The sequence below is a fragment of the Equus quagga genome, chromosome 10 (genome assembly GCF_021613505.1).
Source record: "Equus quagga isolate Etosha38 chromosome 10, UCLA_HA_Equagga_1.0, whole genome shotgun sequence".
Taxonomy (NCBI): domain Eukaryota; kingdom Metazoa; phylum Chordata; class Mammalia; order Perissodactyla; family Equidae; genus Equus; species Equus quagga.
Genome location: NC_060276.1, coordinates 104,139,550 through 104,153,538, shown reverse-complemented (window position 1 = coordinate 104,153,538; position 13,989 = coordinate 104,139,550). Strand labels below are relative to the sequence as shown.

General features: G+C 39.2%; 1 protein-coding gene across 1 annotated transcript in view; it reads left to right on the top strand.

Annotated features, from left to right (window-relative positions):
• Nucleotides 1–13,989, top strand: part of C10HXorf58 (chromosome 10 CXorf58 homolog) — a 52,806-nt gene that overhangs the window by 12,471 nt on the left and 26,346 nt on the right. The window contains exons 7-11 of the mRNA XM_046673722.1: nt 4,017–4,246; nt 7,158–7,320; nt 8,145–9,462; nt 11,107–11,214; nt 11,322–11,400. Of these exons, the coding sequence (XP_046529678.1) occupies nt 4,017–4,246; nt 7,158–7,320; nt 8,145–8,321 (570 nt within the window). The 3' untranslated portion in view covers nt 8,322–9,462; nt 11,107–11,214; nt 11,322–11,400. The remainder of the gene's footprint in view (nt 1–4,016; nt 4,247–7,157; nt 7,321–8,144; nt 9,463–11,106; nt 11,215–11,321; nt 11,401–13,989) is intronic.

Here is a 13,989-nt window from a genome sequence, read left to right as displayed (position 1 = left end):
AGGAAGGGTTCTGTTTTTGGTTGGATACTTTCTGCTATAAGTAACAGAATATTCCCAACCACAAGAGGCTTAAACAATAAATGACATTTATTGTCCCATGTAAGAAGTCCCCGGATAGATGGGTCCTGGGTTAGCTAATGCAGCAGCTCAAGGACATCAGAAGAAGGACATCTCTACATACAGTTCTCTTGGCTTCCTTTACATGGTAACAAGATGACTATCACATTCTCAACTACTTTCAAAGGCAGGAATAAGGGGACTCCTAGCATCTTTCTCTCTTTATTTCAAGAAGAAAAATCTTTCCCAGAAGCCCCAACAGACTTCCCCTTAGATCCCATTGGTCAGACCTGAATCACATGCACCTCTAAACCAATCACTGGTAAAGGGAAATGAGATCATTTCCCATGATTGACTTAGAACAATTATGGTTCATGTGCTGGGGCCCTCCTTCCTGGAGCATATTGCTGTTTCATACCTAACAAAAAAAATCTGGGCTCCATGAGCAAGGGAGAAGTGGGAAATGGTTGATGGGCAGGCAATCAACAATGTGTCACAGCCTCAGTCTGGGGCTGAGCAGGTGGTGCACCCCAGGCAAAGGCTCTGTGGCAGGAGGAGCTGCAGAGCCTGAAAGCAGATCTGTGGGGCTAGAGAAGAGAGAGCACAGAGGGTGTGGTATGCAGTCAGGCTGCAAGGCTGGTAAGAGGTCATCATTCAGGGCTTTCAACCATAGTAAAGTATCTTTTTTTTTTTTCTTGATTCTGTGTGCAACGAAAAGCTGGTGCAGTGTTTCAAGAAAAGAGGTGATCCAATCTAAAAAAGATACATCTGGCTGCAATGTAGAGAATGAATTAGAGGACAGTAAGAGCCTTCTCCCAGTTTGGAGGTTCCTGCAGTATTTTAGGAGAGATGCTGGTATCTTGATTTAGGGCTGTGAGGCTGGAGATGCAAGAGATAATTAGAGAATAAAAGCAGTGGGCCTTGATGACAGGGAGGTAGGCTAAAGGAAGGTGTCCAACATGGCTTCTTGGTTTCTGGTTTGCATACCTGGTGAGACAGCAGTGCTAAATCAAGGAACTTAAAATAGATACCTGAATAATAATAATAGCAAATGCTGATGTAATACCAACTCCTTTTATTTTCATAACAGCCTTAAGAGGTAGGTACTATTTTTACCCCCATTTTACAAGTTCTAAAGAAACAAGGGATCCCAAAATTCTAGCTCATAATAATAATGTATGGCCTTAACTGCTCCTTCAGTTGCTTGAATGTGAAACATGAAATTAATGCAGTGCCTTAGAGACTCCCAATTGTGTTTTCTTTCTTTTAACCTTAACTTAGAAGATTAGGAAATTGATCTAGGAAATAAGTAGAGCTTGGGGATGCCAGCTATCTTTGCTGAGGACATGGGTCGCATACTTGCAGATTGTGACTATGCCAAGGATTGGTGTTATAGAAAGAAGTCCCCAGATAGACATTTTAGAAGAGAGAGAGAGATGAAGATTGCTGACATTTATTGAGCCCTTTGTGGACACAGCACTGTTTTTAGCTCTTTTGTATGCATATTATCTTCTTTTAATCTTCAAGTTTGTAAATTATGTGACTGTTTTAAAAAATGAGAAAAATGGAGTTTAATGAGATTTTTTAAAACTTGCCCAAGGTCACATAGCTATAAGTGCAGAGCAGATCATTGAAAGTTCTGAGATGTTTATCCATTTTACTACTCCACTCTTGGGAAATAAAATATACAGGCAGTCCTTACTTTGCACAGTAGTGCAGGGTCATAAAAATGACCATGCAAACTGAAATCATGTAAAGCAACCTTAATAATCAATGGAGAAAATTGTGATTGTTCCATGACCTTTAAAAAATCTTGTCAAGGGCCCGGCCCAGTGGCACAGTGGTTAAGTTCGCACGTTCCGCTTCAGCAGCCCAGGGTTCGCTGGTTCAGATCCCAGGTGTGGACACAGCACCGCTTGACAAGCCATGCTGTGGTAGGCGTCCCACATAGAAAGTAGAGGAAGATGGGTACAGATGTTAGCTCAGGGCCAGCCTTCCTCGGCAAAAAGAGGAGGATTGGCAGCAGTTAGCTCAGGGCTAATCTTCCAAAAAAATCTTATCAAAACGTTAAAAACTCTCTTATTGCCTGTTATAAATATATAGGAAAATGGAAAAAAGCAAAACATTTATTTAGTACACTATAATTTAAAATATTAGAAACATTGAGAATTGAAGTATTTTATTTTTTTGTAAAAAATTTATCAACTGTGAATATACTAAAAACCATTGGATTGTACACTTTATATGGGTGAATTGTATGGAATGTGAATCTCAATAAAGCTGTTAAAAAAGCCAGTTCATCAAGAATAGTTTAAATAGTACTTGCCTTCTTCTCATATAACTTATAATATGGACTGAGCATCTTCTCTATGCCTTGGCAAATTGTCATACTCCTTTCTAACTTTGGATCATCCACCAACATTTGATCTTTTGCATTTTAAATGTTGTGAAATATCTCAGAGTTCCTTTAATGTGAAGTGGGTTTTTTTTTTTGCCAGCGTCACTTCCCCTGGGACAGCTTCATCCTTTTCATCACAGCCACTTTCCTCATTTCTGTTGATAAGTTCGCCTTCACCAAGTTCCTCTAACTGCCTATCTGCAATCTCTTGAATGATGGCAGTGTCAACATCCCCACGGTCACCTTATTTCTTCTAAAACTCCATTTAGATTCTATTTGAATTTCACTTCCAGAATTACTACTTTTTGTTTCTTTGTTGGCCTATTCCCTCTCTTGATTATCCATTTTTGTAAAATGCCACGTGGGTTTATCACTGGGAGACAAATAGGCAACATAACTACGTACTCTGCTGTCTGTATGTGAATAGAGATCCACAGTGACCAATCACCAACACACTTTGAAAGAAGTGACAAGATTTGTCACTAATCACCATGCACATCTGTTATTTATGTAGTGGTCCATGGACTGAAGAGCTGGCAGCAGAGTTTGTACCTATGCAATTATTGAGGTATACTGTGGTAGCTGAAATTTGAAATGTGTTGTTGGAGGACTGGCTTATTTGATTAAATGGTGTTAATGGAAATTTCTGCATGCCTAAATGATACAAAGGGAGGACTGCCTGTATGTGTGGGTGAAGGTGTGGAGGTGGGTGTGGGTGTGGGTGTGAGTGTGGTATACCCTAAATGCCTAGCTGCTATTCCATTTCCTAGTATCGTAGCTCCTCCTGCCATATTCCTATCATAAATGAACATTTATAAGGTTGAATTGATTATATATTTCATTTTTAAATTCCTAATTTGATTTTTTGGGGGAAGATTTTATTTTCCCTTTTTCTCTCAAAGCCCCCTGGTACATAGTTGTGTATTTTTAGTTGTGGGTCCTTCTAGTTGTGGCATGTGGGATGCCACCTCAGCATGGCTTGATGAGCAGTGCCATGTCCACACCCAGGATTTGAACTGGTGAAACTCTGGGCCGCCGAGAAGCGGGGGGGATTTGGGGAGATAAAGCAGAAAAAAAAAAAAGAAAAGTGGGATTTATACAAATACTCCAAATGAAAATAGTGGAATTCACCATTTAGTACCAGAGATGAACTCATTATTTCTAAAAAGGTTTGTGCAAATGTCCTCTCAGCCCAAGCATGTCATGAGCAAGCACTAGCAGGTATGCAGATCACATAACTATTTTCGATTTTTAGGCTTATCCTGAGTTTAATTTATCTGAGTTATATTTGCCATTAAAATGTTTGTGCATTAAATAAATATTTAGTGATTGTGGTACTATGTGCATGATACTGTGTGACAAGGATCTTGCCTTCCAGATAGCTTAAACACTGAGTAGTCAGTAATAAGAGTCATAGAAGAGAGATGCTGATAAAGTTCAGAGATGGGATCAAGGAGTACTTTTTGAATGAAGTGACATTTAAGTAGAACCTTGGGAAATGTGTCTCAAAACATTCTAGAGCACCCACAATCAGTCATTCTTAATTATGTTTTCCATATAGTATTCCAGTCTTCTGGATGAGACCCCTGCATCTTTTGGTGGCAGAAATAACTACTGGCGGAGATTAAACCTCAAAAACATTCCCAAGACAATGATAATATATGACATAGTTGATTATGCAGAGTCTGGAATAATCTCAAACCGTCTACGAAAAGAAATGAAGCATCTGTTAGAGAGACCACAAACAGAAGAGATGCGTCAGCACCAGCTACAGATTGTTTCTGAAATTAGGTAAAAGTGATCTTTCACCAGGGTTACAATACTAGAGGCATTTCTGAAAATATTCACATTCTGCCAAATAGCTCACTAAAGATAATAATAGGGCATATGGGGAAAATAGGGTTGGGGCAGATTACTCAAAACTTAGGCAACTTTGTAAACAGAGCACTAACAGAAAGGACAGTTGGTACCTGGGGAGATAACTTGTATCACCAGACAGGCAGCTCAGGATGGCTGGAGGCCACCACAACAAATGTAAAAAATGTGCAACAATAGAGTGGAAATGCTAGCAACTCTTTAATTAGAGCAGATAGTGGGCACCGAGACAGTGCAGATGGAAGTGGAGCCCTGGGCCAGTGTGGTTGCCTTTTAAGTGGACATGAGAGGCAATACGACCTGACAAGAACCAAGAACCACCTAAGGCGAGGAGTAAGGTGGAGGACAGTATGGGTGGATTGTTGGACGGGGTGCCTCTCTGGAGAGAGAGCCCTGGGTGCAGGTGCTAATTTTTGTTTTCATAAGTACAACCAAAAGGGTTCCTGTTGCCCATGCCGCACAGAGCTGAGGACTTTTTCTTGCTGAAGGTTATAATTCTACTCTTGCTATTCTGGCTTCCCTTGCCGAGGATAAATTGCGTGTAAATTACAGTGACATTATTCCCTTCTTTACCAACAGCATGTGAGCCAATTCACATTATAGAAACACATGTTGTAGCAAAATAGACTGTATTATGATCTGAAACAACATGGACAGAATGTGACTGCTTCAATTATTTTCCTTTTTTCTTTCTATTATCAAGTCTCACCTAGCCTATCTTATTTACAAATTAAGCTTTTTTTTCTCAAGAAAAAAAGATAATAAGACTGAAGAGGACCTATCGGTAGTCACTTTTCACATGGTCATATTTTGAAATGAAAAATACTCCTTTAGTACCTGAGGAAGACACTGATGATCCACCGTCAAGCAAACATACTGGGTATTTTTTGAGAGTAAAGATGAGTGGTGCTGACCCACTGACATAATTTAGTCCATTTATTTTATGATCGAGGCTATACTTTTGCCAGACAGATGGCCTGGTGTAGGGTGCAGTCTGTCATCATGAAATAGATTTTCTCTAACTCATCCGTATAAGCACTGAATATAGAACTTAAACTGTTACCACCAAGGTCAAACGAATGATGTAATTTTCTCTGCCATCATGTATAACCCTAGGCTCCCTGCTATTTGGACTCATGCTACTATTTATCCAAGAATGAGTCACTTAAAAGCCAAATAAGTAGCCAAATTGTAAATCTATTGAAGAGGGAAAAGTACTTTTTTAAAGGCTTCTTTGAATTCAGCTTAGTTTGGGATCTCCCAGAAGCAAACCCTGAGGCAAGGATTTGAGTACGAGTAGTTTGTTTGGGAGGTGATTCCTGGAACCACTAATGAAAGGGGATGGAGAAGTGAAACAGGGAAAGGTAGGCAGCCGTAACAGTGTGTGTTAATGAACAGGTTACTACTGTGGGTAACTGGAGCTTATTTCCTCCTGGAAATGTCTGAGCCAGTGTAGAACATGCAGCTCAAGTTATCCCGCAGGGGCAAGGGAGTTGGGATATTTATACATCAACACCCATCAGTCATTGGTTAAGTGTTGCTTAGGAGGGGAGATATTAATTCTTGAGACCTTCCCCACACATGGGCTCTTGTTTTCACAAGAACACTCTCAGGCTGAGTGAGGGCAATGCTGGCAGTTGTGATCCCAACATGGATAAAAACAGCTTGTTTTTTTCAGCCATTATGAAATTTAATACTTCTTTGGGTTAGTATATGGTATTAAAAAAAAAGATTTGGGGCTGGCCCAGTGGCATAGTAGTTAAGTTCTCATGCTCCACTTCAGTGGCCTGGGGTTCGCAAGTTTGGATCCTGGGTGGAGATCTAGCACTGCTTGTCAAGCCATGCTGTGGCAGCATCCCACACAAAATAGAGGAAGATAGCACAGATGTTAGCTCAGCGACAATCTTCCTTAAGCAGAAAGAGGAGGATTAGCAATGGATGTTAGCTCAGGGCCAGTCTTCCTCACACACACAAAAAAAGATTCAGGGGGCCGGCCCCATGGCCAAGTGGTTAAGTTTGTGCACTCCACTTTGGCAGCTCAGGGTTCACCAGTTCAGATCCTGGGCACAGACCTACACACTGCTCATCAAGCCATGCTGTGGCAGCATGGCACATAGAAGAACGAGAAGGACTTATAATTAGGATATACAACCATGTACTGGGGCTTTGGGGTGACAAAAAAAGAGGAAGATTGGCAACAGATGTTAGCTCAGGGCCAATCTTCCTCACCAAAAAGCACACCTTAAAAAAGAAAAGATTCTGGGGCCGGCCTAGTGGCCCAGCGGTTAAGTTCGCACGTTCTGCTTCGACGGCCAGGGGTTTGCCGGTTCGGATCCTGGTGCAGACATGGCACCGCTTGGCAAGCCATGCTGTGGTAGGCGTCCCACATAGAAAGTAGAGGAAGATGGGTACAGATGTTAGCTCAGGGCCAGTCTTCCTCAACAAAAAGAGGAGGATTGGCAGCAGTTAGCTCAGGGCTAATCTTCCTCAAAATAAATAAATTAATTAATTTAAAAAAAAACGATTCAAATGGCTACTACACAGTATTTTCCAAGAAAACTGATTTTAAATTGATGCCACATCTTATCATTTTTATCATCATTGCCATTAATGTCATCATCTCTACACCTTCTTAAGTGGCAGTAAAGAACTCTGCTATGTAACCCAAGCAGAAATGATAACTTTGGCCTAAAAACTTACGTGTAATATTGCTCCAAGTACTGAGGTCTTTGATTGATAGAGGATGCTTTAGTAAAATTTGGAACTTTCTTTACATTCAAATTTTACTTTGTGCAGTTTTTCTGTCTATAATACAAATATTTTCTAGGTGCCCTTCATCCTTCTCAAGTATTCAACCTTTGTATCGGCCCTACCAACAGCAAAGTCAAATTAGACATCTAGGTCGTCGATCCAAGCAAGCTAAAATGAAAGTTGAAAAAATGAGAAAAACTTCTAAGATGGCTAAAGAAAAAAGTGCTTCTACGGGGACTGTAAGTTAACTTGTACTGAATTCATCATTTTGGCCAATATTCAAACTGTAAGGAATTCTACTTCTGTAAGTGGAATTTTCCTAATCTACAATAGTTCAATCAAGGCTGAAACACCTTTGGTATATACATTGAATAGTATAAAACTACATTCCTTTTGGTAACACATATTTAAAAAATTCTTAAGCAATGTGAGTAGCTATTCTGATAAATACCAGCTGTTTTGGCTCCGCGTTAGCATGAATTGGCAAAAAACCCTGTTGTCTGTATGTTGACACTGTTGATTCAGCACATCTCTAATGGTGCTTTTCTCAAAATGGAAGTCATTTCTTCCCCCCCCCCCCAAATATTGGCACCTGAGCTAACAACTGTTGCCAATCTTTTTTTTTTCTGCTTTTTCTCCCCAAATCCCACCAGTATATACTTTTATATGTTTTTAGTTGTGGGTCCTTCTAGTTGTTGCATGTAGGTCACTGCTGCAACACGGCCTGATGAGTGGTGCCATGTCCGCGCCCTGGATCCCAACCGGCGAAACCCTGGGCTGCCGAAGTGGAGTGCATGAATTCAACCACTCGGCCACGGGGCCGGCCCCTGGAAGTCATTTCTATCTAAGCTTATTAAAAGCTGTATGCTGTGTAAAGTCTGCCTCAGTATACTCTTACATTGTAGGAATGTTTACAATGAACATGTATTACTTTGTAATTTTTAAAAGATCTGCTATAAATTTTTTTGAGATGAAGCTAAGTATAAACAGTCAAATGTAAAAACATAAAGTAATAAAAAGCAAATATAAAGCACTTTCCACTTTTATTTATAATTCTACCTAGGAACTGCAAATGGACACACCAGGTACAAAGCAACAAAAGACGATCATCTTCTCTACCCCATCTTTTGACATTGTGAAAATTAATGAAGTCACATCAGATGACAAATTGGAAAAAGAAGAAAAGGAATTATTTGCCTGGTGTCAAGACTTGTGTATTAATAATTCTCTATCATATTAATGCATAGCTAATTGACAGGAAACCAACTTATTTAACACTCTGCTTGTCTGTCTATAAATGATGAGTATGAGTATTAAAGGAAAACAAAATATAAACAAGCCCTCAGTATGCTCTCTTAACTAAATGTGTGACAGATTTTTAAGCCCTTTATGTGTTACTGTAGGTACAAATATTTTTACTGACAGAATTTTAGTCTGAATAAATTATTTCAACTAGTTGCCCTCGAACTAACCATATACAGTTTTCTTCAAGAAATGATGAGTAAATTAGTCCCTGGAACGTTTATTCAGTTTTGATTTTCCTTCATTTTAAAAATATCTGAACAGGCTGTGCTTAGCATAAATATTAGAATTCACAGAATAAAAGGCTGCTCTTGAGTCAGCCTCCAGTGTCTTGTTTTTAGTAGCATGTTGTTCTTACAGGACAGCTTGTGATTGACCTATTCTGAATTATAATAGAAACAATAATGAATTTGCTGCTACAGTAGGCATGACATAGCATAGCTAATCATTATTAAGCATTGTGAGCACCTGGGCAGAATGTTGCATCTGCTTTAATGTTGCACTTTGGATATTTGTCAAGTATAAAGACTGTTTTGAGTAATATTTATCAATTTCCTTTTGAATTGATAAATTCCCATTCCTGATATGGTGGAAATTATTGATATTTTTGTGATCCAGGCTATTAGAGTATATCAAACCTTCCCAGAGGCTGTGATAATTAAACAAAGTACATTATTATTGAACTTTAAAAATATGATTTTTTATTTTGTATAACGTTTAAAATGTGGAGGTTGATTGCTCATTTAACTCAGGCAAGGCGGCCTATAAATGGATCTCATCCTCTGCTAAAAGACTCTTTTAAGTGATAAAGAATATTGGAGTAAATGTGTATGATTCCCACTAGAATATGTTTAACATAAATGTGTACTCTTCAATATTAATATATCCTCACTTGATATCCAAAAACAGGCTGGATAGTCTCCTTGTTTTCAGAGCTTGTACTGGACACTGGTTGAATAGAAAACACATATTTGTCCTCATGAATCACGCATATTCTCATCCATTAAATTGGAAAGCAGTCCTTCATCCAATCAAATGCATATCAGATTCAGTTCATCCATATATGTGCAATAATAAAGGTAAGGAAGATTTCAGGTAACAAGATGAAGGAAAAGGACAAAGGAAGGACAGACTCTTTATGTTTAAGGGCACCCACGTCTCATATTTCATTAGCTATGACTTAATCCCATCGTAATGCCTAGCTACAAGGGAGGCTGGGAAATATGCTCTTGTTTTGGGCAGTTAGGTACCCAAGTAAACCTCTGTTATAAAAGAAAGAGATAATGGATATTAAAGCATAACTAGCATCAGCTGCCAGGCAGAGATCATGTCTTCTATTGATTCTTTTAATTTATATTAAACAATGTAACCACATCACAGAAAATCCTTTTAAAAGTAGAATTGGGGCTGGCCTGGTGGCACAGTGGTTAAGTTTGCATGTTCCACTTTGGTGGCCCAGGGTTCACCGGTTCGGATCCCAGGTGCAGACATGGCACCGCTTGGCAAGCCATGCTGTGGTAGGCATCCCACATAGAAAGTAGAGGAAGATGGGCACAGATGTTAGCTCATGGCCGGTCTTCCTCAGCAAAAAGAGGAGGGTTGGCAGCAGATGTTAGCTCAGGGCTAATCTTCCTTAAAAAAAAAAGTAGAATTACACATAATCTCATCATTATAATATAACAACTTTTCATTTGCTTCTATCTTTATAATCTGTCTAAATGCACACATATTTTCACATGGCTTTAATCATAAGTGACATATAGATTTAAAATTTTCACTTTAATGTTATATCTTAAACACAGTCCATTTAAAAAAATAATTTTTAATGGCCACATGATAGCCCAGTGGGTTAATGAGGCATAATTTACTTAACCATACCCGTATCATTGGATATTTCAGTGATTCTAATTTTTCACTATTGTAAGTAATTAACACTAGAGTGGACATCTTCATACACGGTCTTCTTTCTTTTGGTTATCTTTCTGTCATTTATTTTTTAACCTGATTGGCCTGCAATCAGAGAACATGATTTGTGTGGTGCTGATTCTGGGAAACTTGTTGAGACTGGCTTTATATAGCCAAATATGTGGTCAGTTTTCATGTATGTTTCTTGTACTCTTAAGAAAAATGTGCATTCTCTGTAGTTGGATTCAAGATTCTATACATGTCCTTTTGATCAAGCTTGTTAATTGTATTGTTCGTATTTTCTGTATTCTACTAATTTTTGGTCATGTGACCTCAATTACTGAGAAAGGTATATGTTATATCCTACTATGGTGGTGGACTTGTTAGTTTCTCTTCATAATTCTGTCAGTTTTTGCTGTATGTTATTTGAAGATATCATTGGGTACATATATAACTTCAGAATTAGTGTCTCTTCCTGGTGAATTGAATTTGTTATCATTATGTCATTACTATATTTACTCCTAATAGTGCATTTTTGCCTTGAAGGCTATTTGGTCCAGTAGGAACAGAGCCACTCTAACTTTTTGCTGGTTAGTGTCTGCCTGGCATATCCTTTCCCATCTTTTCTTCTTTTCAACCTTTTTATGTGTCAGAGACTGGGTAAATGCTCAGTCCTACATTTCCCTACTCTTTTTGCGGTTATGTTGAGACCACCAGAGGAATGTGGGCAGAAGTGATGTATGCCACTTCTAGGTTTGGCCCCTAAAATGTCATACATGGTCTTTGATGTGCTCTCTCCCCTGTTCACATGGCTCAAGGCAAACAACTCCAAGATGGTAGAACTAGGATTGAAGGATCCCGGATTCTTTTGTCATTGATTGAAGGAGCAACAGCCAGAGCAGCAGCCCGACCTGATGAACTGTGATGTGAGCAAGAAATAAAGTTTGTTGTGTTAAGCCCCAACAGTCATAGGGGTTGTTTGTTACAGCAGCTAACATTAATTATTCTGATATACCATGTCTTTGTGTTTTAGGTTTTCTCTAGGACACAGCAAATATCTGGAATGTTTAGTTTTGTTTTAATCCAATCTGAGGATATCTTTCTTTTGACTGGTGAGTTTAGACCATTTATACTTTGTTGTGATTTTAATTAATTGTTGATATATGGAATTATCTTTACCATTTTATTTTGTGCTGTCTGTCCTGCTTTTTCTATGTCTTTCCCCCCCTTTCCTGTTTTCTTTTAGATTGTTCTTTTGATTCCACATGTCCCCCTCTATTGTTTTGCAAGTTATACACTCTATTTCTATTCTTAGTGATTACTCTTAAATTTTAGCATGTGTACTTAAAGTCTAAATCAATATCTCCATCCCCCTCTCAAACTATCCAAGGGCCTTAAAATGCTAATCACCATCCTCTTGTCTTAAAAATTATTGTTATCCAATATTTTAGCACCATCTTGTTTTTAACCTCCAAATTAGACATTATTGTTGTTTTATGAATCTCAGACTTTCCTTCTGGGATCGTTTTTCTTTATCCTGATGTATACTCCTAAAAGCTCCTTTAATGAGCATCTTTTGGTGGTAACTCTTTCAGTTTTTGGTTTTCTGAAAATGTCCTCATTTCACCCATATTCTTAAATACAAACTTTAAGTAGGTGTTAAATTCTGCCTTGCCAGTGGTTTTCTCTCAGCAATCTGAAGTCATTGTCCCACCGTTGCTGCTAGTCTAGTTGTTGTTCCTTTTAGCTTCTCTCTTTTCTCTCTGGCAGCTTTTAAGATTTTCTCTTTGTATTTTGTGCTCTTCAGGTATACTGAAGATGATTGACCTTCCCACATTGTCTCTCTTCTATCTCCATTTCGTTTCACCTTACTGTCCTTTGAGAGTCTGGCTTTATGCAGAGGTCTCAGTTCCAATTCCCTACCTTCCCTGAGCCCAAGATCCTGTCTCCACACATATGAGATCATTAAAACCCAAGACTTTAGGTTCCTGGGAGTCATGAATGTGCTCGTGGTCATCAGCCATTTCCCAGGCTGGTTTGTAGCTCCTTCTTTATTTTCACCCCTGAGGATTTTCCTTCTTACAAACTCAACTCTACCTTTTAAAAGATGGGTTTTTTTGTATTTTATCTAGGGTTTCTATGGTTTTTGCAGTGGGATGGTTTTTCAGAATAATTAGTCTACCATTTTCTCATAAATGAAAGTCCACATTGTCACTTCATTCTGTTGAATTATATCCTTAAATCTTCAGAGTGAGTGGTACTACTTACTGCACCAGAGATTTTAAACATTTTTATAGCTATTCATATGCATTATCACATTGCTTTCTGGCCATTCTCCTTTTGAGTGGTGAGTACTGTACTGACATTTGCTTGTCCACTTCATGGAGGCAGAGTGGTATCATAGAGTATGAATCAGCCAAATCTGTTTCTCTCTCTCCCTACCCCATCTCTTTCTATCCCTCCACTATTCAGATGTACAGTCATGCACCACATAATAATGTTTCAGTCAAAGACAGACTGCATAAATGACAGTGGTCCCGTAAGATCAGTGTCATATACCCTAGGTGTGTAGTAGGTTATACCATCTAGGTTTGTGTAAGTGCACTCTATGATGTTCACACAGCGATGAAATCGCCTAACAACACATTTCTCAGAACATATCCCCGTTGTTAAGCAAGGCATGACTGTATAGAGATTAGAGAAATTCTTTCCCTTAAAGGTTTTGTTGTGGTTTGAGATGCGACAGAATTAAGAAAGAAGGCACCAATGGAAGAGGAGATAATCAAGATACATGTAGAAGACCTTCTGGCTAAAAATGCTGACTTGAATATCTATCTTAATCTCTGCCCCCATCAAGCCCTTCTAAAATAACAGTAAAGAGATTTTTTTTAAGGCATGAACCTTCAATGATAAAGAGAGATCAGGGAAAACAGTAGCAAAATTTTGTCAGTTGGAAAACTTATGAGTGGTAGTTGATGTACCAGATCTGAGAAAACACTATCTTAAACTGGCCTTGCGGAAAGCTAAGAAGCAAACCAGCTTACACAGTGGGACCCCCGGAAGACTGAAGAATTGGCAACAGCAAACAGGTTATGTTTGGAAGTGAGAGGCGAAGGGGAAGGAATTCACTTAAAATCTGTTTAAGAAGCAATTAGAACACCAAATCCCTTCCCACTGTTGTGGGTTGAATTGTGTCTCGTCCTGTCCTCCGGAAAAGATAGGTTGAAGTCCTAACCCCCAGTACTTCAGAAAGTGACTTTATTTGGAAATAGAGTTGTTACAGATATAATTAGTTAAGATGAGATCATACTAGTGTAGGGTGGGCCCCTAATCCAATAGGACTGGTGTCTTTATAAAAAGACAGCCATGTAAAGACAGAATCAGTTCAAAGAATTGAAACAGTTGCCTCTAAGGATCAAAAACTGGGGGAAAGAGGAACAGGAGTCTAGTGGACTTTATAACGATCATTGTAGGGGCCAGCCCCATGGCGCAGTGGTTAAGTTCGCATATTCCACTTCTCGGCGGCCTGGGGTTCGCTAACGATCATTGTAGGGGCCAGCCCCATGGCGCAGTGGTTAAGTTCGCATATTCCGCTTCTCGGCGGCCTGGGGTTCGCCAGTTCGGATCCCGAGTGCGGACATGGTACCACTTGGCAAAAAGCCATGCTGTGGTAGGCGTCCCACGTATAAAGTAGAGGAAGA